This window comes from Callithrix jacchus, chromosome 18 (assembly GCF_049354715.1).
Source record: "Callithrix jacchus isolate 240 chromosome 18, calJac240_pri, whole genome shotgun sequence".
In the NCBI taxonomy this organism is placed as follows: Eukaryota; Metazoa; Chordata; class Mammalia; order Primates; family Cebidae; genus Callithrix; species Callithrix jacchus.
The window spans coordinates 17,259,921-17,284,435 of NC_133519.1; the positions used below are offsets into that span (position 1 = coordinate 17,259,921).

At 56.0% G+C, this 24,515-nt stretch overlaps 1 protein-coding gene across 1 annotated transcript; it reads left to right on the forward strand.

Annotated features, from left to right (window-relative positions):
• The first annotated feature begins 245 nt into the window (after positions 1–245).
• On the forward strand, positions 246–20,864 carry NTRK1 (neurotrophic receptor tyrosine kinase 1). The gene is made up of 17 exons (XM_078356010.1): positions 246–528; positions 3,731–3,805; positions 4,107–4,178; positions 6,603–6,671; positions 7,485–7,630; positions 7,877–8,019; positions 11,171–11,303; positions 13,179–13,505; positions 13,890–13,907; positions 14,078–14,133; positions 14,424–14,526; positions 15,045–15,191; positions 15,581–15,711; positions 15,883–16,055; positions 18,494–18,734; positions 19,058–19,216; positions 20,493–20,864. Exons 1-17 carry the CDS (start codon positions 317–319, stop codon positions 20,676–20,678), a joined length of 2,391 nt encoding a protein of 796 aa, XP_078212136.1. The 5' UTR covers positions 246–316; the 3' UTR covers positions 20,679–20,864.
• Positions 20,865–24,515: the final 3,651 nt, after the last annotated feature.

A 24,515-nucleotide genomic window follows, 5' to 3' on the forward strand; every position in this document is an offset into this window, starting at 1 on the left:
CTCCCAGCCTCAGCAGACACCTCCCAGCCGTTCTGCAGCAGCCCCTCCGCATCTCCCGGAGCTGGGGGCATCCTCGGGGAGAAGGTTGACCCTGGGGGCCCCTAACAGCGGAGGGGACGGAGTTGGGGGCGTCAGAGGGGAGGAAAGGGGGTGGAGACAAGGGGCGGGGCGGGGACGGGCGGGGGCCTCTGGCTCCGCCCTTTCCTGGCGGCTGGGTCTTTAACACCGCCCGGCGCACATGTCGGGGGAGGCCCGGCAGCTGCAGCTGCGAGCGCACAGACGGCTGCCCCGCCAGAGCTAGGCGGGCACCGCCGCGATGCTGCGAGGCGGACGGCGTGGGCAGCTCGGCTGGCACAGCTGGGCTGCGGGGCCAGGCAGCCTGCTGGCTTGGCTGATGCTGGCATCTGCAGGCGCCGCACCCTGCCCCGATGCCTGCTGCCCCCACGGTCCCTCGGGACTGCGATGCACCCGGGATGGGGCCCTGGATAGCCTCCACCACCTGCCCGGCGCAGAGAACCTGACTGAGCTGTGAGTGTTCGGCGGGCGAGGGGGCTCGGGGACAGGCAGGCATTGCCGTGCCCCGAGGGCGCTAACTCGCCACTTGTTTGCTGGGTCAGGCAAGGCCATCACAGTGGAGGGCTGGCACCACGCAGTCTTCGGCGGTGCCCGGGCGTTCCTCCGCAGCCGCCGCTGCCCTAGCAAGCTTTATGGTGACAGCCTGGATGTTTCCTAGTGTTCAGGGCAGCTGGGCAGCCGGCTTCAGGGAGATCGAGTGGGGAATCTCCGTGGACCAGGTCTGAAAGAGCCCAGTCGTCTAGAAGCCACACTTTCTGGAGCTCAGCCAGGAGCCCCTGCCCTGTCCCACTAGAGAAGCGTGGTGCGGAGAAGTCCCCAGTTTGACACCCTTACTGCCAGCCCCCACCCATTTCCTTGTTATGATGAGGCAACCCCAGCTTTTCTCCTGGAATTGGGGATTGAGCTGACATTGGTGGGAGGTGGTGAGGAGCGTAGCTGGGTGGTTGAGCTCTCCTTTTTGCATTTTTACCATTCCTTGTCCCAGGACCCCTTGATTTGGATCTGGGAAATGGGACCCCCTCCTGGATTTTCTCTCCCCACTCCCATCTCCCTCTCCGACCGGGACTCTCTACCTGGGGTAGGGAGTCAGGGTCCTTGCTGAGAGACCCTCCTCCCTCTGGGGCACAAAACTGGGAGGAAGCTTCAGCATTCTGCAGGATTCTGACATTCTGCAGGAATTGGTTACAAAATACTCAAGTACTTTTTAGCAGCGGGTGAAACCTATGGTAGCATGCGGTAATGATTGGCCTGGAGGTACTCAGGCATTACATGGTGATGGCTGGAAAATATTTGAGTATTACATACGACCATCGTGGCCAGTGAGACGTCTAGAAGAGGGGAGGAACTGCTAGAAAATTCTCCTCCTGTGGCCTGGGGTTTAAAAGGTGGACAAGGAACCCTAGCCTAGTGCAGTGAGGGACTGGAAGGTATCCGAGGTGGAGCCCATCACTGTCTGGAAGGTACCCGAGGTGGAGCCCATCACTGTCTGGAAGTTTCTTGAGCACCTCGAAATAATTGGCACTGAGTTACTCGGGTTATCTCATGGTAATTAACGGGAAGGTACTCAATTTCCCGAATGGCTCTAGGGAGACCAGGAGTAGAGGAGATGGCTTAGTCTTGGTCTGGCTTAGGTCTCTGCATGATGGGAGGGGGCATGAGATACGGCCTGCCAGTCCTAGTGCAGTTCTCATCACCCTGGGCCTTCAGACTGGGGTCCAGACTCCTGAGTGCTCCCCATCAGGGCTCACATTTCCCAACTCCTTCTAAACCCCAAGTGGGTCTGGCAGGGTAGGGATGGGAGTGGTAGGGGGAGTGGACAGGTCAGGGCTGGGGACTAAGTGGCGGGCAGTCTGCAGGCATGAGCTGAGATGTCCCCCTGGGTGGGGCTGCAGCCTGACACCCCCTCCCCACTGCCTCCACAGACCCCTCCCTCCTCCCTCACCCGCAGAGCTAACGAGCAGATAATGGACTCGAATAGACAGATTGATTATGAATCCAAACGAATGAGGCAGCTTTGGGGCAGCTTTGAGCAACCTGGCCTGACAGCTCGCACACACCCTGCCAGCCCACCGCATTCTCACCCCCTCCCTGGGTCCCTCCAGCTTGAAACCCTCTGGGCAGGGGCTGGGGGTGGGTAGAATAGAGAGATATGCCCTCCCTCAGAGTCAGTGGAGGTTACTTTCTAGGCCTCCACTGAGTCCATGGGGAGACTTAGGACCTGACCCTGCTGTCCTGCTGGGGCCAAGGCTGGGAAGGGAGGAAAGGAGGAAGGGAGTTTCACTCAGGCTGGTCCTGGTTCCTACAAGTTAGGGAAAGTTAGAGGGTAGAGGGAGAGAGTTCTCAGAACTGGCAGTGAGTCAGGGGCCCCTGGCGTGTATTGTTGGGGTGGGGGGGCACACTAACATGCCACTGCAGGGCAGCCGAGTTCTGAGGAGCTCCCTGGTACGTCAGATCCAGCAGCCAGGCAGGGCCCGGGGCGTCAGCTGTCCCCCAGCTCCGAATGCCTGCTCTTCCTCTTTCTTTCTTGTCTCCCTGTCTTGCTTTCGGTGCCTCTCTGTCCTTATCTCTCTGTCTCTCTGTCTCCCTTCTCTCATCTGTCTTCTTTCTTGCCTGGCGCTATCTCTCTGACAGTCTCTTCCTGTCAGTTTCCCTTTCAGTGTCTCTGTTTCACTCTCTCTCTGTTTTTCTGCCCTTCTGCCCCCACGCTCCTCATTAAGCCTCGCCATCTTTCTCTCTCTCTTTTGCTGTGGGAGTCAGCCAGTCTGTGTCGTTCCCCCCACCCCAACACTGACTGCATCCTCTCATCCAGGAAGAGGACTGTCCCTCTCCTCTTCCTGGGTCCCTTCTCGGGGTCTCTGACGGATAGCCTCTAAGCCTCTTGCTTGATCTGCTGAAAAGATGGTGGGGGAGGTTTGGGTGGAGTAGGGGGTGCTCAGGTGTGGAGATGGGTCAGAGGCTATGGGGGTGCAGAGATGCTAGTGTGTGTGTGTGTGTGTGTGTGTGTGTATAGCAGTACAGGTGAGTCTGGGCATGTTTGGGAACACACATTTGCATGAGCACAGGCTTCGTCTGTGCTGGGTGGGGCAGTGGCAGGACGCGCCTCAGCCCTTTGTGGAAGCAAGTGTTTCAGCATGACCTCCCATTGGTGAGTGTGTGCCAGGGACGTCTGATGTAAAAGCAGAACACCGACCTGAGAATGGGCTTGTGTGTGTGCACGTGGGAGATGTATGCCAGCTTTGTTTCTGTGTGTCCCTGTGTGAGCGTGTTCATGCAGCACACGTTCATGTGTGCATGTGCATGAGTGTCATCTGTGCAGATGCTTACGCCTCTGTATGTGCGCATGTGCACACCTGGCTGGGTGTGTGTGTGCAAGAGGTATGTGAGAGTGCATATGTGTGAGGGTGTGGGGAATCCATGCATGTGTGTGCGCATGTGTGTTCATGGACACATGTGCACGTGTGACTTGAGGAGGTGCATCTCTATGCACATGTATGCATTTGTGTGTGCATGCCCGTGTAAGTGTGTATGCAGGTCTGAACAGGTGCACATGTGTGTGCCTGTGAGGTGCATGTGTATTGTGAGGGAGGCAGGCGGGTGGGCATGAGAACTCAAGTATGGGCCTGAGCCCTGTGACTCTTATTCCTTCTCCCCACAGCTACATTGAGAACCAGCAGCATCTGCAGCATCTGGAGCTCCGTGACCTGAGGGGCCTGGGGGAGCTGAGAAACCTGTGAGGGAAATGGGGGCTGTGGGTGTGGAGCTCAGCATGGGCCCAGGAAGGGGTACCAGAAAGTCGGGGATGGCTCAAGGATCCGAGGGCCTGGGAGGACTTGAGGGGCTGAGGACTGAGGGACTGGGAGAGGTCAGGAAGCTCAGGGCTTTGAGGGGTCTCGGGTAGTTGAGGAAACAATGAGGGGCCTGGGGAGGGGGAGGAGCTCAGCATGGGGGACTGGAGGGCTGGGGTAGCAGGGAGAGCCAGGGACCCAGAAGAGCTGAGACCTGGGGACTGATCCTCCCGCACCCCTCCCCAGCACCATCGTGAAGAGTGGTCTCCGTTTCGTGGCGCCAGATGCCTTCCATTTCACTCCTCGGCTCAGTCGCCTGTGAGTGGCCAGTGCTGGATAGTGGGGGTGGGGGAGGACACCCAGACTTGGGCTGCTAATGGGCTTGGCTGTCCCCAGGGAATGATTATGAGGAGGGCCCAAGCCTTATCAGGGAAGTCACCTCACCCATTCTCCTGGGGCTTCCTTCCACCTCCCGCAGGGATGGCATGCTCTCACCCTGCCAGCTAGAGGTCCTTCTTGCCGTCTCACTTCCATGCTTCATGCTTCATGCTGCAAGGACACTTCCCATAGGTGCCTGCCCTCTCTCTCTTCCCAGGGTTCAGACACGCAGCAGTGCAAAGGGAGCAAGCGGCAGGAGCAGAACTCCTGGGTTCTGGCTGGGACTCCATTTCCCACCCCCTCCGTGGTGGGAACGCATTGACTTGGCCCCTAGGACGGCCTGGGAGCTGGGGTGTTAGGTCTGTCACTATCACCCTCCTCATTCCTGGGGATCATAGCTATCCCTCCTGTAGAGCAGAGGACCCCAAACTTTTTGGCACCAGAGACTGGTTTCATGGAAGACAATTTGACCACGGATGGTGTGGGAGGGGAAGATGATTTCAGGATGAAACTGTCCCGCCTCAGATTATGAGGCAGTACTTAGAATCTCAAAAGGAGCGCACAACCTGGGTCCCCCGCAGGCGCAGTAGCTCACAGTATGGTTTGCTTTTATGAGACTCTAATGCTGCTGTTGATGGACAGGAGGCGGGGCTCCATCGGTAATGCGCACTTACCACTGCTCACCTCCCACTACTCAGTGGCCTCCTAACAGACCACATATTACCCTGTTTATAGCCCCTCTTCCTTGCTGACTTTTTCTTTATTTTTTTATTTTTATTTTTATTTTTGAGATGGAGTTTCGCTCTTGTTACCCAGGCTGGAGTGCAGTGGTGTGATCTCTGCTCACCGCAACCTCCGACCTCCGCCTCCTGGGTTCAGGCAATTCTCCTGCCTCAGCCTCCTGAGTAGCTGGGATTACAGGCACGCACCACCATGCCCAGCTAATTTTTTGTATTTTTAGTAGAGACGGGGTTTCACCATGTTGACCAGGATGGTCTCGATCTCTTGACCTAGTGATCCACCCGCCTCGGCCTCCCAAAGTGCTGGGATTACAGGCGTGAGCCACCCTGCCTGGCCTTTTTCTTTATTTTTTTAAGAGTCAGGTCGCCCTCTGTTACCCAGGCTGGAGAACAGTGGCATTATTACCAGTCTGTGGCCTGGGGATTGGGCACCCCTGCTGGAGGACAGAGCTGGTCATGGAAATGGCAGGAGAGACCATCAGAGTCCCTGGCAGCCCCTCCCTGGCCTTCTGAGGGCGGGAGTTCAGCTCCCCTGTCCCCCAACATGAGCAGGTGGAGAGACAGGAAAGATGGTGGGTCTGACATTCATGGAGGTGTGCTGGGTCCTCTAAACTCTCCTGGGTCCAGCAATTAAACAAAGTAAAATAAAGTGATTTCATATCACATCTATACTGGGGCTTCAGTTAAACATGTGCTCAATGACACTCTTCACAATCAACCTGGTGAGAGAGAGAGTGTTCTTGTCCCCATTTCATAGATGAGAATTCTGAGATCAGAGAGGTTGAGTTTCTGAACTGAGGTCACACAGCTGTGTGTGGCAGGACAGAACTTACACCCAGCTCTCTCCAGCTTGTGTCTTTGATCGCTGTGTGGTGGTACCTCTCCAACCCAGCCACCACACATTCTAGGTTGGCTAGGAAAGAAGAGGGGTCAGGGTAGGCCCTTCAGAGGCAGAGGATCCCAGCAGAGGCAGCCTGGCACAGAGCACCGGGCACTGGGGCTCCTACATCAGTTTCCTGTGTGGTCTGGAGCCGGGCGCCCTGCTGGACTCACTTTCTCCATCCCTACAATGAGGGGCTGGGGGAGTGGGTCCTTTCCTGCCTGACCTTTTAGTCCCTGAGGAGCTAGAAGGAGGAGGAGGAGGGGACCTGAGGAAGTGGTTTGAGTTCCTTGTGGTCAGGTAGGGGCAAGGGAGTGTGGGAGCCTCAGTCCTCCCCGTCTTCCTCTGGCCCCGTCCTGGGCTCTGTCGGGAGGGGAGCACAGATGGAGCCCTTCCCCCAGCTGTGGCCTCAGCACTTTGCCAGCTGGGGCCAAAGCGGTGGGGGAGGGAGGAACGGCTGTTCCTTCAGACCCTTCAGATCCTCCTCCCTGGGGTCTGGGGAGGGGGTTAAGTGGGGTTAACCCTTGTTGTTCCAGGGAGAGGAGTGGGACTCAAAACGCCCCCCTCACCCCTGTCTCCTCACCATCCACACACACTGCCTTCCAGGGCTTGTTCTGGTTGCCTAGGCTGGGAAGGGGGAGCCAGATGTCAACTTCCTTCTCTGCTCCTCCCCTCCCTCATTCTGGGTCAGAGTGAGGTCGAGTTGCTCAAGGGGTCTGTCTTGCTCTGTCTCCACGCCTGCAGGAATCTCTCCTTCAATGCTCTGGAGTCTCTCTCCTGGAAAACCGTGCAGGGCCTCTCCTTACAGGAACTGTGAGTGAGGGCACTTCCAGGGGCAAGAGCAGCAAGTGTGTGTGTGCCTGGGTGCACTTGGCTCTGTGGGATGGCATGTCACTGTGTCTGTGTGGCACTGCTGGGGGTCTCTGGGAATTGTTTGCATGCCAGTGAAACCCCAAACAAAGAAGAGGCTGCAGGACCACCCGTTATGGGGTCTGCTGCCCTGGGGAGCTGGCCTGGTTGGCTGATGCTGTGTGTGCTGGGCCTGGCTGAGCAGACCAAAGGCTCGCTGTGTGTTCACGGCACATCTGCCCACGTTCCCTGGGCACCCTGCACAGGGTGAGTGGGGCAGCAGGGGTCCATGTGGACCTGCAGGGCACTTAAGGCCTCTGGGTCACTCTGGGAGGCTGTGCCCTTCCCTCCTTGTCACCATGCTGAAGGCCCTTGCCTGGTTTGTCACCTGGGGAGCCTGGGGTGAGTGAGCCCATGCATCCCCCAGTCATCAGCTGGTTTCCACGTTCTGCATTTTATTTCTTTCACTTTTAAATTATTATTATTTGTTTTCTGGTAGAGATGGCATTTTGCCACGTTGCCCAGGTTGGTCTTGAACTCCTGGGCTCAAGCCATCCTCCGCCTCGACCTCCCAAAGTGCCGGATTAACAGGCGTGAGTCACTGCACCTGGCCTATTTCTTTGAATAACATCCTGTTACTGGAGTCAGAGAGAAAGACCTCTGTGTCCTCCCTTTCACCTGTAGACTGTTCTCCCTGCTGCCTAACTGCTCCCTCTTATCCCCTGTGGCCTCTCAGGCCCCTTCCCTGACTCTGTTGCTGTCCCCCATGCCCACCAGGGTCCTATCGGGGAACCCTCTGCACTGTTCCTGTGCCCTGCGCTGGCTACAGCGCTGGGAGGAGGAGGGACTGGGCGGAGTGCGTGAGCAGAAGCTGCAGTGTCATGGGCTGGGCCCCCTGTCCCATATGCCCAATGCCAGCTGTGGTAGGTGCCAGGTGTGGGAGGTGGCATAAGGGGGCTGGGAAAGAGAGCCACCTGCCTGGGGGAGAGGGCACTGAGCAAGCACAGAAAGGGCCTGGGGAATGGGCACTAGCAAGGCTGGGGGAAACTGCCTAGGTGACATGACCCGGGCTTTGGGTCATTGAGGAGGGTGGGGGAAGGAGCACCCTGCAGTGGAGTTCCACTCTCAGCTCTAACACCCCTTGGCCCTCGGGCATCCTGGATGGCCAGGTGTGCCCACGTTGAAGGTCCAGCTGCCCAACGCCTCCGTGGATGTGGGGGACGACGTGCCACTGCGTTGCCAGGTGGAGGGGCGGGGCCTGGAGCAGGCCGGCTGGATCCTCACGGAGCTGGAGCAGTCAGCCACAGTGATGGTGAGAAGCCCTTTGTCCGTAGCCCCCGAGAGGTCCCGGCAGGGCACAGGGGACAAAGACAGAAAGAGAGACACACTGCGGAGGAAAGAGACAACAAATAAGGAGCACACAGAGGTTGAGGGATGGACGCACGGAGATGATTTAGACCCACAGGGCTCAGGCCTGTGCTGTGGGCAGCCCAGGGCACCCACACACCCTCGGGGTGGTCACTGGACCCGCAGGGACCCCAAAGCCACAACAGAGCCCCAGGACTGGGGACCCCTTTCTGGAAACATGGTGCTGGCTGCAAGGGAGAGGGTCACAGAACCCTTACATGTTGGAGCTGAGAGGAACCCAATAGACCATCCCTCCCATACATCCTTTTTTTATATGAGGAAACTGAGACCCAAGGAGGAGGCACGATATCAGTGGTACTGCATCGTGGTGAGTTCTTGGGGGCCTCGAGGTCTTTTTTCTGGAGATTCTGGAAGCAGCATCCTCTTGGGCATGTAAGGAACATATGAATAGGGGAGGCCCAGGTCGGGCTCCAGCTCTCTCACTAATTAATTCGGATGACTTTCAGAAAAGTCCCTTCATTTGCCTGCACTTCGGTTTTCTTATCTGTAAGCTGAGGAGGTGGACATGATGACCTTCTGATGTCCTGCCTGCCCTTGGGCGTTCTCTGGCCTCTATCTCTGTTATCCAGACATGTCTTTGGGCATCTTCCCAGGCCTTCCCCTTTGTCCTTAGGCTGGCGATGGGCAGATGAGAGTAGCCACAGCTAACTCTGGTGGCCTTGTTGACAAGGTCAACAGGAGCTGACAGTGGGCTGTGCCCACGTAAAAAACCGGCTTCCCCTGGGCAGCAGGAGTGGATGTGCAGGGGCTGGGGGTGTGTGCCTGGGGACTGGGAGCATGGTGTTGAGTTGGGAGCCTTCACTTTGGGGGTAGAGTCAACCCCAGAATTGCTGAAGGCACCTGGAACCACATTGAGGGAGGAGCCATGGGGGCACTGAGCAGGGGGCTTCAGACATGGTGGAGGGACCACTAGCCACTGAAAGCAAAGCTGCCTGGAGTGAGTGAAAGAGAGGGGAGCAGGCAGAGGCCATGCTCACGCATGGAGAGACCTTAGATCAACTCTCTGTTTGGGGCGATTCCAGGATTTGCTTTCTCTTTGAGAGACTTACATGTTTGCCACCATCTGTGTTGTCTAGAAACTACCTATACAGAAGTTGCACCCTACTGGGCACAGTGGCCCATACCTGTAGTCCCAGTGCTTTGGGAGGTCAAGGAGGAAAAATCACTTGAGACCAGGAGTTTGAGACCAGCCTGGGCAACAAAGCTAGAGCCTCTATCTCTCAATCTCTCTCTCTTTTTTTTTTTTTTGACAGTCTCGCTCTGATGCCCAGGCTGGAGTGCAGTGGCATGATCTCGGCTCACTGCAACCTCTGCCTCCCGGGTTCTGCCTCAGCCTCCCGAGTAGCTAGGACTACAGGTGTGCACCACCATGCCCGGCTAATTTTTGTATTATTAGTAGAGTCAGGGTTTCATCATATTGGCCAGGCTGGTCTCGAACTCCTGACCTTGTGATCCGCCTGCCTCAGCCTCCCAAAGTGCTGGGATTACAGGCATGAGCCACCGTGCCCGGCCAGAGCCTATCTTCTTAAAAAAAAATATTACAGCCTAACTGGGTTAAACGGAGGGGAAAAGAGGCTGCTGCCCCTCAGTTAAGAGCATAAGGAATGGCAGAGCAGGTCAGGGGGAAGAGTTATTGACCCCACAGTAAGTGGAGGGGATGGGACAGCCAAGGATTCCAGGTGGCTGGAATCCAGAGCTTGCACAAAAGGCTGGAACTCTGCTGGAACCTTTGAACTCACATATTCTGGTGGAAGCCTGGGGAAACCATACCTCCTCTGGCATGTGGTCAAAGAATTTCACATTTATGAAGTTTTCAGATAAATGAGATTTGTCCACCACTTCATTGTTTTCATCATTTTGTGAAAATCTCTTTGTAAAATGTCAGAAGATAAGGCCGGGCGCGGTGGCTCAAGCCTGTAATCCCAGCACTTTGGGAGGCCGAGGCAGGTGAATCATGAGGTCAAGAGATTGAGACCATCCTGGTCAAAATGGTGAAACCCTGTCTCTACTACTAAAAAATACAAAAATTAGCTGGGCATGGTGACACGTGCCTGTAATCCCAGCTACTCGGGAGGCTGAGGCAGGAGAATTGCCTGAACCCAGGAGGCGGAGGTTGCGGTGAGCCGAGATCGCGCCATTGCACTCCAGCCTGGGTAACAAGAGCGAAACTCTGTCTCAAAAGAAACAAACAAACAAAAAACGAAAAACAAGCAAACAAAAAAAAGTCAGAAGATAATTTGCCCACCTCTTCAGCTTACAAAACAAACAAAAACCCACAGTTCAGCAAGATGAAGAATCGTCATAAGATCATGTAACTTATGACAAATCCATGGTTTCCTAGGAAGAGAAACTCGATCTGATTCAACCCTGATGATGATTCAGAATCAAGTCGCTTTGCCTGTCTAACCTCACCTCATCTGCTGCAGGAGACGTTGCTGCTGCTGTTGTTTCTAGCCGCCACCCTGCTATTTGCACTGTCTCTTTGTTTCTGATTTTCCTTAGGCTGAGATTCAGTTTGTTAGAACTGTGTGTAAAACGGGAATGAATGGACGGTGAGGTCCAAGTGGGGTCTCCAATGAACTGGGTACGAATTTGGTCCTTGGGATTCATGATGTCTGTTTAGCTGCTCAGGTGTCTGGTTTTAGTTTCAGTTTGGGGTATTTTGTGCCTATTTTGAGGTTATTGGTTTTATTTTAGTTTTTTCACATAATTAAATATGTGATTCAGGCTGGGTGCAGTGGTTCACACCTGTAATCCCAGCACTTTGGGAGGCTGAAGCCGGAGGATCTCTTGAGACCCTGTTCAAGACCAGCCTGGGCAGAACAGCAAGACTTGGTCTCTACAAAAATAAGACATAAAATAAAAAAATGTGATCCAGGAGATAGTCCACTTACAAACCTAAAGGAGGAAGGCCGTGCTCTGATACATTCTCTCCCACCTCTCTCTCCCTCTTCTTCTCTCCCAGTTCTCCTTTCCTTTCCATCTGGAGCCAGAGGGCCTCTCTTTCTGATTTCCCTCTCTCTTCCCTGATCTAGAAATCTGGGGCTCTGCCATCCCTGGGGCTGACCCTGGCCAATGTCACCCGTGACCTCAACAGGAAGAACGTGACGTGCTGGGCAGAGAACGATGTGGGCCGGGCAGAGGTCTCTGTTCAGGTCAACGTCTCCTGTGAGTCTCAGTGGTAGCTCCTGCACCCACCCCCCCACTCATCTCTTCTTCCCTCAAAAGAGGATGTAGGGTGGGGGGCTGGAGGAAAGGGTGGGATGTGCGTCTCCACAGCTGCTCCCTCCCAGCTGTTTCCAGATTCCCATGAAAACCCGATCCTTCGGGGGAAGTCCTGGGGGCTTGTCAAGGCCAGAGGGACGGAGATGGATTTCTTTCTGGCCTCCTGCCCAAGCCTTGCTACCTGAGGCCCTCAACGCCAGCTGCCCGGCTGTTCCCACTGCTCCAAAGTATTTCTTCATGCCTGTCCCTCTTCAGGTCCTTCTCCCAGAATCCTAGTTTCAAAAGAGGAAATTCTCCTCCTGAGTTCCTCTTTAGGCTTGCTGCCTAATTTCTCTAGGTCAGCCAACAAATTATCCTAAATTTTCTACTTTATACCAGTTTTCTTCTTTTGTTGTGAAATATACATAGAAATGTGCAAAAATATATATATATACTTTAAACAATAACTACTCTTACCAGCAGCATGGAAGACCCCCGAAACACCTCTCTCTAGTCACAATCCCGTCCCCCTCTTCCATCTCATGTTGAGTTTTGTCAGGGTAACCACGTCCTTGCTTTTAAAAACAATTTTTCTCAAACATGCTTTCCTATCGGTATAGTTTAGTTTTACCTGTTCTTGTATATTATATAAATGGAATCCTACTGCATGTATTATTTCTGGTTTCTTTCACTCAACATTTTATAAGATTCATCCACATTAATGAAAGTTGCTATATGTGGTTTATGCAATTCATTGCTAAATAATATTCCTGTGTATGAATGCCACATATATATGTATATTTATCTATCTATATATTTATACATACATACACTTTTTTTTCTATCATTGAGGGGCTTTTTTGCTTTTAATGGATTGGGTCTATTTTAAACCCATGTCTTTTTTCAAAGTGTGTGTGTGTGTGTGTGTGTGTGTGTGTGTGTGTGTGTATGTGTGTGTTTCAAGAGATGGGGTCTCAGCCTGTTGCCCAGGCCAGAGTGCTTTGGGATCGTACTTTCTGCAGCCTTCAACTCCTGGCCTCAAGCAATCCTCCCACGTCAGGCTCCTGAGTAGCTGGGATTACAGGAACAAGTCACTGTGTGTGGCTTTTTCCAAATCATTTAACTGTACACATTTTTTGCTTGTTTGATTGTTAGGACCCCTGACCCTTCTTCAGCTTAGTTACAGTGACTTTTTCCAGATTCCTTACCCCAAAAACTCCATGTTTAATCATCATAAGCTGCTACCCACTTCTCTGGGGCTGTGACTTATATACGGCCTACCACTTATATTCTTTTTACTTTCTTTTCTTTTTTGTTTTGAGATGGAGTCTTGCTCTGTTGCCCAGGCTGGAGTGCAGTGGTGTGATCTCGGTTCATTGCAATCTCTGCCTCCAGGGTTCAAGCGATTCTCCTTCCTCAGCCTCCCCAGTAGCTGGGACTACAGGCACGTGCCACCATGCCTGGCTAGTTTTTTGTATTTTTAGTGGAGACGGGGTTTCACCATGCTAGCCAGGATGGTTTCAATCTCCTGACCTTGTGCTCCTGTCCGCCTCTGCCTCCCAAAGTGCTGGGATTACAGGCATGAGTCACCCACCGCACCCGGCCGCTTGTTCTTTAAGCCTCTAAATTTTATGTGCCTGCTGCCTGATTTATTTAAAATGTATTGTCAACTTTCTTCAAAACATCTCTCCTTGGTGAATTTCTTAGGGCCTGCTGACTCGCTTCTCTCAGGCCTGTCCCTTGGTTTCGGATTCTACTTGCTTTGCCCCTGGACTTGTCGGGTCTGTGCCAGGCTCCCTCCAGCCACCCTGACCTTCTATTACTCTTTCTGGCCCACAGTCCCGGCCAGCGTGGAGCTGCTGCACTCGGTGGAGATGCACCACTGGTGCATCCCCTTCTCTGTGGACGGGCAACCGGCACCGTCTCTGCGCTGGCTCTTCAATGGTTCGGTGCTCAATGAGACCAGCTTCATCTTCACCGAGTTCCTGGAGCCGGCGGCCAATGAGACCATGCGGCACGGCTGCCTGCGCCTCAACCAGCCCACCCACGTCAACAATGGCAACTACACGCTGCTGGCCACCAACCCCCTTGGCCAGGCTGCTGCCTCCATCATGGCGGCCTTCATGGACAACCCTTTCGAGTTCAACCCCGAGGACCCCATTCCTGGTGCGAGGGCCATCCTGAACCCCGCCCCCACTCCCGGGCTCCACCTGGGTTACAGCCAACTTCCTGCTATGGCCTTGAGCCCAGAAGTTGGAGTTCCTGGTTCCGGACAGAAAGGAGTCTGGAGTCCCAGTGTCCAGCTTACCCTCTCCCTGAGCCAGGACTCCTGAACTCCTGAGCTATTCCATCCTTGTGGGCTGGCTGAGGAGATAGCACCAGGGCGTCGCGGCCCAGCTGGAAAAGGGCCACATGCATCTTCTCCCTTGAGGCCCAGCAGCCCACCTCCATCCCACCCTCGCCCCACGAAGGAAAGAGCCCCAGAGTAGGCAGGGGACTCACTGCTTTCCTCCTCCCTCTGACTGCTTTCTCTCCTCCCTCCTGCTGCAGTCTCCTTCTCACCAGTGGGTGAGTAGCCCAGGGTGGAGGGCAGGTTCTGCCTGGTCTCTGGCACCGAGGCCAGGGTAGAAGGCACAGCTGAGCTGATCCCCGAGAGGCCAGCTGGGGGCAAGGTTGGAGGGTTGCTAGAGGCGACAGGGTGCGCCGAGGCCCACATTTCCTGTCCTGTGTCCCCACAGACACTAACAGCACATCTGGAGACCCAGTGGAGAAGAAGGACGAAACCCCTTTTGGGGTGAGACAGGAAGTAGAAGCTTGCGCAGACCTTGGGATGGGGAGGCTGGGTGGAGGCTCATCCGAGCATCATTTCTGGTCTGAGCTGAGAGATCGCTACCGTCTGGCCTGAGCTCTGTCTGCCACCCTCACAGCCACTGCGTGGGGTCCCCAGGGGAGGGGAGGTGGGTCTGGAGGTCTGGCTCTGGGCTCTCCTGCAGGGTTAAGATATGGCTTGCGATGGGCATCTCTGAGAGTGCAGGAGAAACCCCTGGGTCTAACTGCCTGCCTTCCTCTCCTCTGCCCCAGCAGGTCTCGGTGGCTGTAGGCCTGGCCGTCTTTGCCTGCCTCTTCCTTTCGACGCTGCTCCTTGTGCTCAACAAATGGGGACGGAGAAACAAGTTTGGGATCAACCGTGAGTTGGAGCTGCACAGGGCTGTCTGTCTGTCTATCTGTCTGTTCTGGCTTGGTTTCTACGGGCTCTTCCTGACTATGTCTCTGTCTCGGGGCTGTCCACACGGGAGTTCCAGGGCGTGTGAGTGTGTGGGGGTATAAATGAAGGCCTGGCTGTGAGGCTTGTGTGAGTGTGTGTGTGAGTGTGTGTCGGGCTGGTGCTGGGGTCGTTTCAGAGGCGGCAGCTGCTAATTGGTGGCTGGATTGTAGTCAAGCACTAAGTGGGTCTGGGAGGTCTGGGCTCTGTGGGGGTGAGGGGGGAGTTCTTTGGTGCCCATGGGGCCAGGGGTGGGACAGGAGCCAGCACAGGGAGAGGCGGTGGTGCCCCCTCCCCCTCCCCCCTGCCTGCTATCTCACTCCCTAGCTCCTCAGTCTCTCCCCTGCAAGTTACAAGGTGGGGGTGACCAGGCATCCTGCAGGCAAGGATGGGAAGGGCCAAGGTGTGGGCAAACCCTTCATGTGTCTGTGTCTCCTCCCCAGGCCCGGCTGTGCTGGCTCCAGAGGACGGGCTGGCCATGTCCCTGCATTTCATGACATTGGGTGGCAGTTCCCTGTCCCCCACTGAGGGCAAAGGCTCTGGGCTCCAAGGCCACATCATCGAGAATCCACAATACTTCAGTGATGCCTGTGAGGGGCCATGCTGGGTCAAGGGCAGGGGCGAGTGTGTGTGTGTGTGTGTGTGCACGCAGGTGTGCGTGTGCTGCCCTTACCCACCAAAACCTGAACCATCCCTCCCTTTCCAACCCTATTCCAGCCATAGCCCCTGTCATATTCTCAGGCTGAGCTCAGACTGGCTCTTACTAGCAGCCCCACCTGGAGCCACAGCTAGCCCGAACCATGTCCTCTCTGGGCAGATGCAGCCCCACACTATGACATGGGGCTTGGTGAATTTCAGCCCCCACATAGCCCCTTGTCTGGGCAGCCTTGTGCAGCACACATCTCGGCCAAGACAGTCCCCCCTTACAACCCCAGCCCTCCTGAGACTGGGGCTCCACCTGACCCTGCAAGCCCCTCAGGTGTTCATCACATCAAGCGCCGGGACATCGTGCTCAAGTGGGAGCTGGGCGAGGGCGCCTTTGGGAAGGTCTTCCTTGCTGAGTGCCACAACCTCCTGCCTGAGCAGGACAAGATGCTGGTGGCCGTCAAGGTGAGACCCTGCCCAAGAGGCACCGCTGGCCTGGGTCCCACCCCCAGGAGCTCCATGACATCAGGACAGAGTGGGGACAGATGCCGAGGGCTGACGTGGCTGGAGTGTCACTGATGGCCAGCAGTGAGGGCTGGGCCCCCACCTAGTCCTGTCCCTGCCCCTTCCATGCAGGCCCTGAAGGAGGTGTCGGAGAGTGCCCGGCAGGACTTCCAGCGCGAGGCCGAGCTGCTCACCATGCTGCAGCACCAGCACATCGTGCGCTTCTTCGGGGTCTGCACCGAGGGCCGCCCCCTGCTCATGGTCTTTGAGTATATGCGGCACGGGGACCTCAACCGCTTCCTCCGGTACCAGTCCCTGGCTCTGGGCCCCGTCATCCCTCCCCGATAAGCACAACCCTGCTTGTCTTTCCAACCAAGGGGAGACACCAAGGAGGATCAGGAGGGCACATTCCCATCCCCGAGTCCCCAGGGAGCTCTGAGACGATAGAGGAGGCAGATGTGTGAATGGGGGGTAACTCTTGCAAAGGACAAGTGTCAGTAGTCAGCGGGGTTGCGATGGCCAAGACCATGAGCTAAAACTCTGGGGTGAGTGGGCTTCGCAGAAGGTGTATGTGCATGTGTGTGGCACACAAGGGCCAGGCCTGTAAGGGTGGCAGTTTAATAATGACAATAGGAACAGTAACGAGCACGGATAAGGCACCTTCCATGTTCAGGTGCTGTTATATCCTTTACAATTTATTCTTTTTTATTTTTAAAAATGTATTTATTGTTATTGTTTTAGAGCTGGGTCTTGCTCTCTTGCCTAGGCTGGAGTGCAGCCTCAGACCCCTGGGCTCAAGCGATTCTCCCACCTCAGCCTCCCCAGTAGCTGGGGCTACGGGTGCACCTCACTGCACCTGGCTCTACAATTCGTTCTTATTATGGTTCTGTGTGCTGGTACAAAAATATCTTGTACAGTAATACAAACATGTATTTATTTTTATGGCCTCCAGGCATATATTGCAATTTATACTTGAAGCACGTTACAAAAAAATTCATTTCTTTGGCTTTGGACAGAACAACTCTGATATGTTTCACTATTTGTGCTGATAATTTTCATAGCTTCGAGAAACGTGCCTGTTTCACAGATATAAGCCTTAGAGAGGTTCTGAGACTTGCCTGAGTGCATACAGGTGGCAAATGGTCCAGGGGTCGTGTGACCGCGGGCACAGCTCCTACTCTCAACCCCTATGCGATGGGCATCGGTTCCCTCGGTGGAGTCCTTCCCTGATGAGATCGCTCCCGTGAGGATGGGGCGGTGTTTGTAAGGCAGGGAGAAGCGGGTTTGGAATCAGCTGCCACTTAAGAGCTGAGCCTTTTTTGCCAAGTAACTTTCTTTTCTGACCTCACTTTCCTCACCAGTCAGAGGGACAATGAGCAGGGGCTGTGGATCTGGATGAGCAACTGCTGTGTGGTTGGGAGTGATGGATCATTTATGCAGTCAGGCTGCTGCAGGACTCAGATAGGAGGGACCCCTGAGTCTTGAGCTTATCCTGTGGACCAGGAGGGAGCAGGGTGTAGAGCAGGAGGTGAGGCCAGACCCAAGGTTGAGTGTGGAGGAGGATCAGCACAGAGGAGCAGGAGAAGGCCAGGGAGGAGCCTATCTCTTTGCTCCAAGACATGGTGCAGGCTCAGTGCTGGTCTTGGGGACGAAGGCTAGGGAGATACCACTATCTGGGACCCAGGCTATGGGAGATGAGGCTCTGATGCTGGATGGACCACTGGGGGAATCCATGGAGGGAATCACTGATGCTCACAGATGAGTCTGGAAGACTTCCCTTAGGAGGGGCCATCTGTTCCTTCTCCCCTCCGGGCCTTTGCCCTTCCAGTTCCCTCCGCCTGGTGCGCTGTTCCTCCCTCCCTCCATAGAAAGAAGGAGACAGACACACAGACTCTACCCCTCCCTGCCTCAGCTCCCTTCCTGTGGCTTCAGGACTTGACTCTGAGTTTAGGTGTCCCCTCCTCTAGTAAGCCTTCCCTGGTTTCTTTCATTGCCACCCATGGTGCCCGTCAGGTGCCCCTCACACTGCACTGCCATGACCCGCTTATCCGCCTCACACTCCACACTGTAGCCCCTGTGCTTGGCACACTGGAAGTGTTTGACAAATGCCTCGACTAAACGAATGAGAAGATTGGCTAGCAGGAAAGGGCTTTCCTGGCAAAGTGGTCAGCTCAGGCAAAGGTCCAGGAGAAGGAACATAGGGGAATACAGATGATGGCGGGGACTTACCCGAGTGCTCGCTGTGGGGGGAGGCGGGCATCCTGGACACCTTGGAAAGGAAGGAAGACCCTGTACGAATGGTGGGACACTGAGGGCAGAGGGGAGAAAGACAGGACAATCAAGGACTCTCCGGTTTCAGGGTCTGCCTGGGTGGGGAGGGTCTCTTCCCTGAGGCAGGGGCAGGTTTGGGTAAAGACGCTGAGCTCTGATTGGCAAGGGCTGAGTCTGACGTGTCTATGGCAAGGGATGTAGGGGCCAGTGGGCATCTGGAGTTCAAGGCGCTGCCAGAGAGGAAGGCACAGATGTGGGAACTGTGGGCTGTCTCTGGCAGGAGCTCTGGAGGGGGGCATGCCTGTTCTGCTCCTCCATCCCGTCCCTCCGGACCGCTGCCTCTACTGTTCTGTCCTCCACTTCCGGAAACCCAGCCTCCTCTCCTATCACACCCGCCGCTGGGGATCACCTTCCTCAGGCTCCTGGGGGTTCTGACTTCCCAGCCTATCCCTTCTCCTTTACTTGTTCACAGATCCCATGGGCCTGATGCCAAGCTGCTGGCTGGTGGGGAGGATGTGGCTCCAGGCCCTCTGGGTCTGGGGCAGCTGCTGGCCGTGGCTAGCCAGGTGGCTGCGGGGATGGTGTACCTGGCGGGTCTGCACTTCGTACACCGGGACCTGGCCACGCGCAATTGTCTGGTGGGCCAGGGACTGGTGGTCAAGATTGGTGATTTCGGCATGAGCAGGGATATCTACAGCACCGACTATTACCGTGTAAGGGTCCTTCCTCCTCAACCCCTCCCCCTGCATCCAAACTGTAGACGCCCTGGATCCTGAGCCCACAGAGAGCCTGCCCTTGCTAGGACACCCGCTGGGGTCTGCGATTCACTGGCTCCGGTTTTCAACCTACCTCCACAGCCCCCAGTGGAGGGGGTTCTGTCCTTTGCCGTCCTCGGTGGCAACAGCACTTTCAGCTGTTCCCTCTCAGCCTTGAGAGCCACATCTATTTATTTTCAATGATGGGGCTGGGTCGGGCTGCGCTGTGATGGGCGGTCCCGGGCGCCCTTGAAGGTGACGCGGCGCCCGCCCCGGGGCAGGTGGGAGGCCGCACCATGCTGCCCATCCGCTGGATGCCACCCGAGAGCATCCTGTACCGCAAGTTCACCACCGAGAGCGACGTGTGGAGCTTCGGCGTGGTGCTCTGGGAGATCTTCACCTACGGCAAGCAGCCCTGGTACCAGCTCTCCAACACCGAGGTCAGCCCCAGCCCCTGGTCACCCCTGGCTGGCCACCCCCTCGCATGCCCCTTCAGGTCCCTTTTTCAGGGATCTCGGTCCCCCTTCTGCCCCTCTGCCACAGCCTGTCAGGGGGCCCTTTCCAGCGCTGTGCTGACCCTGTGCCCCCTCCACCCCAGCCCTGTTCTTCCCTTCCTCCCCTATTCTTGCCTCACCTACTGTCCTAAGCCCAGGCCCAACTGAGCCCTGGGGAAACCTCCAAGTGCTTTGTATTCGGAGCCAGACCCCCGTCCCTAGCTGTGTTTGATCAGAGTGGAAGGGACCAGCATGCGAAGAGGAGCCCAGCACAAGAGGGCCCAGTGAGCAGCAGGATGGCTGGAAGTTAGACTGTCAGACGACAGTCCGACCCCCTCCCCCTGCCCTCCTAGCTGGCCACTGCAGAGCAGGCCCCAGGTGTTCTGTCTCCCAGAGCAGCTGGCCCCACCCCCTCCTTGGCTCGCAGCTGTCAGTTTCCATTTCTCCTCCTAATGCAGTCTGCTCCCCGGAGGCTGGTGGGGTGGGGGAGAGGGTTATAGATTTTAATTTTCTCAAGCACTGAGAGAAGAAATGGAATTAGTGCCGCCCATAACCCAAGTCCTCTAATAGGGAGGGAGTAAGAAGGGGAAAAGAGGCTCCAGGCCCCTTCTCCAGCCTCTCCCTGCCACCCTTTCTCCTTCTTTGGATTCCTTAGCTGCTTCAACAGTTCTTCCTAGAGTCTAACTTTGATCTTTCTTGCTGCAGTTTCTTTTTGGGAGAGCTAGTCCCACAGAGAGGTGTCCAGAGAAGGGAGAAATGGGGATTGCCCGCTTTTTTAAAATGAGAGCCAGATATTTTTCAAAGCCTTTAACTAAAATTCTGCGGTATTTTCTTTTCTCCCTCTGGAGCTGGGGGTCAGAGGGCGCTTCTCCTCCTCCTGTCAGCCCTCAACACTAAGTTGATGGATTTGATAAGCACCTCAGCCCCTCCCCTTCCTCAACCCACCTGGGCAAGTCTTCTTAGGATCTGATCCCAGTTTTCTGGAGGCAATCCTACCCCAGCCTGAGCTTCCCAGAAGTGAGCCTTAATCCTTCTCACTTCTCAGTGTCAGGGCACAAAGGGATGTTGGGGTTCACTGTGTCCATTCAGGTGACTACTGGCTAAGAAGCCCAGATGAGCAGTGTGGGCTGCCGTGGGAGCCTCAGTGGGGGCGCTGGGGCTGGCCTCACTCTCCAGCCCCTGGCCTAGTGTGCTTTCTCCTCCGTCTCTCTGGTGGCCCCAGGCGATCGAATGCATCACGCAGGGACGTGAGTTGGAGCGGCCACGGGCCTGCCCACCAGAGGTCTACGCCATCATGCGGGGCTGCTGGCAGCGGGAGCCCCAGCAACGCCACAGCATCAAGGATGTTCACGCGAGCCTGCAAGCCCTGGCCCAGGCGCCTCCTGTCTACCTGGATGTCCTGGGCTAGGGGCAGGCCCAAGGGCTGGGAGTGGCTAGCCCTCAGCATCCCCCATAGCTCCCAGCAGCCCCAGGGTGATCTCAAAGCATCTAACTCACCCTCAGCATGTGGGAGGGGACAGGTGGGGGCTGGGAGTAGAGGATGCTCCTGCTTCTAGCAAGGTTCCATCATAGCAATTATATTTATTAGCCCCTGGCCGTGTCTCTTGCCTGTTCGTGGGATGACGTCGTTCCAGGAGGGAGGCGTTGGGATTCAGGTAGGGGGACAGCTCTCTGCTGTCCTCCCCCACTCAGGCTTCCCTCACCTGCCTACCCCTTCTCCATGGACCTGCCACTCTCACCTTGTGACTCTAGTTTGGATCCCAGTCCCGTGGTCACCTGGCTTACCTGCTGGTGAGGCAGCCTCTGGTCAAAAGTCCCAGACCTTGAGACCCTGTGGATGTTTGTGCCTCGTGTTCAGGAAGGTTGGTGCCACAGTGTGGGGCATGGTGGGCAGGATGGAAGCGTTGATGGGGTGTCTTCCTTCTATTGTTGTGTCCAGAACAGAGCAAGCATGCAGTAGAACAAGTGGATGAGAGAGAGAAACTGTGTGTATGTGTGTGTGTGTGTGTGTAGAGCAGGACTAAGGATTGATGGAGGCAGGTCCCCTTGTTCTTGCCCCTCTGTTACTGTTCTTGGCTCTAGGTGCTTTGATTAGCATCTGGAGGCCAGGGTCTGTGCTAAGGACAAAGCCATCTCCCTGTCCCATTCTCTCCAAGGGAGTAGGTGAGGTCTCCCCTCTCCTCTGTCCCTTGAGACACCACTGGCCTTAACTGAGTGGTCTGAGGCTCTGTCAGCACTGAGCCTGGACCCTGTCATGTCAGGGCACCTGGGCCCTGTCTCCATCTTCCCTAACCCAAAGACTTGCATTCCGTCCAGAGCCAGGGAGGAGCGGCTTCCCCGCCGCCCTCAGCCCTATCCCATCCAATCACCTGCCCAGCTCCTGCAATAATGCAAGCTTGCCATGGCTCCTCAGGGCTAATCACATGGCTGTCTCATGTCCCTGGGTGCCAGTCCCACCCCACCCCCACCCCCATGATTCAATCTGTGTCTTATCACCTCTAGGCCTAGCCCAGTGGTGTGTCTGCCTCTTGTCCAGGCTGGTTAGTGCTAATGGAGGACTGACCCAGGGCTGCAGGCTGATCGATAGGGGGATTGGGGTGGGTGTGTGTGTGGTTGGTCCCTAAGGGCCAAGTTCACAGGCCTTCCTCTCCTGCCCAGTATGGGTTGGGCTGGTGCTGCATCACCCCATGAGGGAGGGCGCTTAAAGCAGGTGGAGCCATCAGGAGGAAAGGGCTTGGGAACATGGTGAGGGGTGCAGAGCTGGGGGATCAGATCCAACAGGTGAGCCCAGGGATGGATGCAAAGGGAGCGACAGTGCAGAGAGAGACAGAGACAGGATGTACAGACATGGCTACATGAAGAGAGACTGCAGAGGGAGACACAAGGACTGAGACATGCAGATAGAGAGAAAGGTAGAGACAGACACACAGACACAGCAGACACCACATGGAGAGAGGGTGAGACCAGTGTTGCCAACAGACACAGGTAGGCCAGGGCTCAGTCGGAGAAGTTTGGGAGGACATTGTGGACTCCACAGGGGGTTTTACTTCACCTGTCCCCTCCCCTCTGCCCTTTGAGCCTCTATGCAGGGGCTGGGAGAGGATGGGACACCCAGACTTGGAGGATCTGTGGGTAGAAACAGGAGGGGACCTGAGGTTTGCCCCATATGGAGCAGGATTGGGGCATCACTAAAGAGCTGGTTTGGAGGACAGGTAGCACGAGGAGCTGCCAGGGCAGGTGAACCATTCTGAAGGTTATCAGGCCTCAGGTGTGGGGAGACAGGTGAGGTGAGGGGTTCTGGGAATAAGGTTTGGACCAGGAAGGGAGATTCCAGGAGAGCTTGGGAGAGGGAACTGGACAGTTTTCATTGATCTGGGAGCAGGAGCTGAAACCTGGCACTCCAATCCCTTCAGGCGGTCTGGATCTGGGGCTTTGTCTTGATGGGTGAAGTGAGGGCTTGCACCCATATTTCCCTTCTTTGAAAGCACCCCATTCCCTCCCCTTCACTGATGGACACACAGATGTGCACATCAACAGGAAACCTGGCCCACCCCCACCCAGCCTAGATATGCATGTGCAAACAGGGACACACACACACACACACACATACACAGACACATGCACACACACATACACAGACACATGCACACACACATACACAGACACATGCGCACACACGCACACACATACACAGACACACGCACACACGCACACACATACACAGACACATGCACACACAGACACACAGACACAGAGCCCCTTGCCAGTCATTCATAGCTGTTGGATTCCACTGTCATTAACAGTGCCCCCTCCACCCCTCTGTGGCCCTTGCCCCCTCCTGGTTAATTACCTCCTGGCTGTGCCAAGTCCATTAGCTGCCCCCGCCCCGACATACCCCAGGGGCTGAGCACCAGCTGAGATGGATAGCTGCTGGGGGATCAATGGAACGCGGCCCCACGGACCCTGTGGGGGTCTGGGACCAGGACAACAGCCTGAGGCTGTAAAGATCGCACATTTGGGTTCCCCCCAACCTGGCTCAGGCCCCTTCCTTCTCAGAGGGGGCTGTCTTGGTTGACAGACGGAGGCTCAGGAAGGGTGGTGCACACCTCAGGAACACCCAGCACTGAAGAAAGAAGCTGGAAGGCCTCCGTCTGAGCAAGCCTCTGCCAGCTTCTCCTCACTTACTCTGCAAGGAAAGACTGAGTGGTGCAGAGGCCAGTGGGGCTTCCCGGAGGCTGCCAGCACTGGGACGGGGTCTCTAAAGGATCCGGGCGTGCAGGCCACCCTCAACCCCCTGAGCCTTCCTAAGGAGCCTCTGGCTCCTCCCTGCCCTGCTCCCACGGGGCTGGCTTCCTGACAGGAGAGCCAGCATCTGTCTGGGGTTCCAGGAAAAGGACAGGCAGAGTGCTGGGACAGCCTCGGTGGAGAGTGTGCCGGCCATGCCCCCTTGGATCACCAGGCTGAAGAGAGAGCCTAGAGAGAATTCCAGACTGCAATCTAGAGCCATGCAGAGGCTCTGTAGAGGCCCTGCCCTTTCTAAGTACCTGCTGGAGAGAGCCTGTCTTGCCAAATTCCTGAAGCAGCGCTGGACAAGCTGCCCAGCGGGGCTATCAGAGGGGGACTCTTCTGGTAGGAGCCAGGACCCAGGAATCCAGACTTTCAGCCCACTGCTTCCTGAACCGCCAGGCGACTCTGGCACTTCTGGGATGCTGGGGAGTGAGGTGGCCCTATTGCTGTAAGCAGCTGGACCCTCCCAGACTGATCTCTCTGTCTCCCACTCCCACTCCAGCGCTGATGGACTCCTGTGCTAAGACGGGAAGTTTGAGCAGCAGTGGCTCTGGGGTGGTGATAGGAGGGAGATCTGGAGCCGGGAGAGATAGACAAGACAGGCCAGAGCTGCAGGAGGAGCCCACAGGGGGCAAGGAGGGGCAAGAGGAGAGGCAGCCCAGAGCCCTGCAGAGACTCAAGCCCTGCAGGTGCAGGAACAGAGAGGAAGGCAGAGAGCCTGAGGCACAGGACAGAACCCGAGATCCACAGAAGCAGAGCTCCAGAGGCCATGTGCTTTCTATGAGCCCCGCTTCCAGCCCAGTCCTGGGGTCCAGAGGCTCTTGAGTCTACCTCCCACTGAACTGGGCCCCCTTCTCCTCCTCCTCCTCCTCCTCCTCCTCCTCCCCATTTTTCTTTTCTTTTTGAGATGGAGTTTCACTCTTTTGCCCAGGCTGGAGTGCAATGGTGCAATCTCAGC

What these genes read in the sequence shown, in the direction of transcription:
- NTRK1 (XM_078356010.1), top strand. Translation starts at nt 317, where the DNA reads ATGCTGCGAGGCGGACGGCGTGGGCAGCTCGGCTGGCACAGCTGGGCT. An exon ending in GCAGAGAACCTGACTGAGCT is followed by an intron (nt 529 to 3,730) that starts GTGAGTGTTCGG and finishes TTCTCCCCACAG; the next exon opens with CTACATTGAGAACCAGCAGC. An exon ending in ACTCCTCGGCTCAGTCGCCT is followed by an intron (nt 4,179 to 6,602) that starts GTGAGTGGCCAG and finishes CCACGCCTGCAG; the next exon opens with GAATCTCTCCTTCAATGCTC.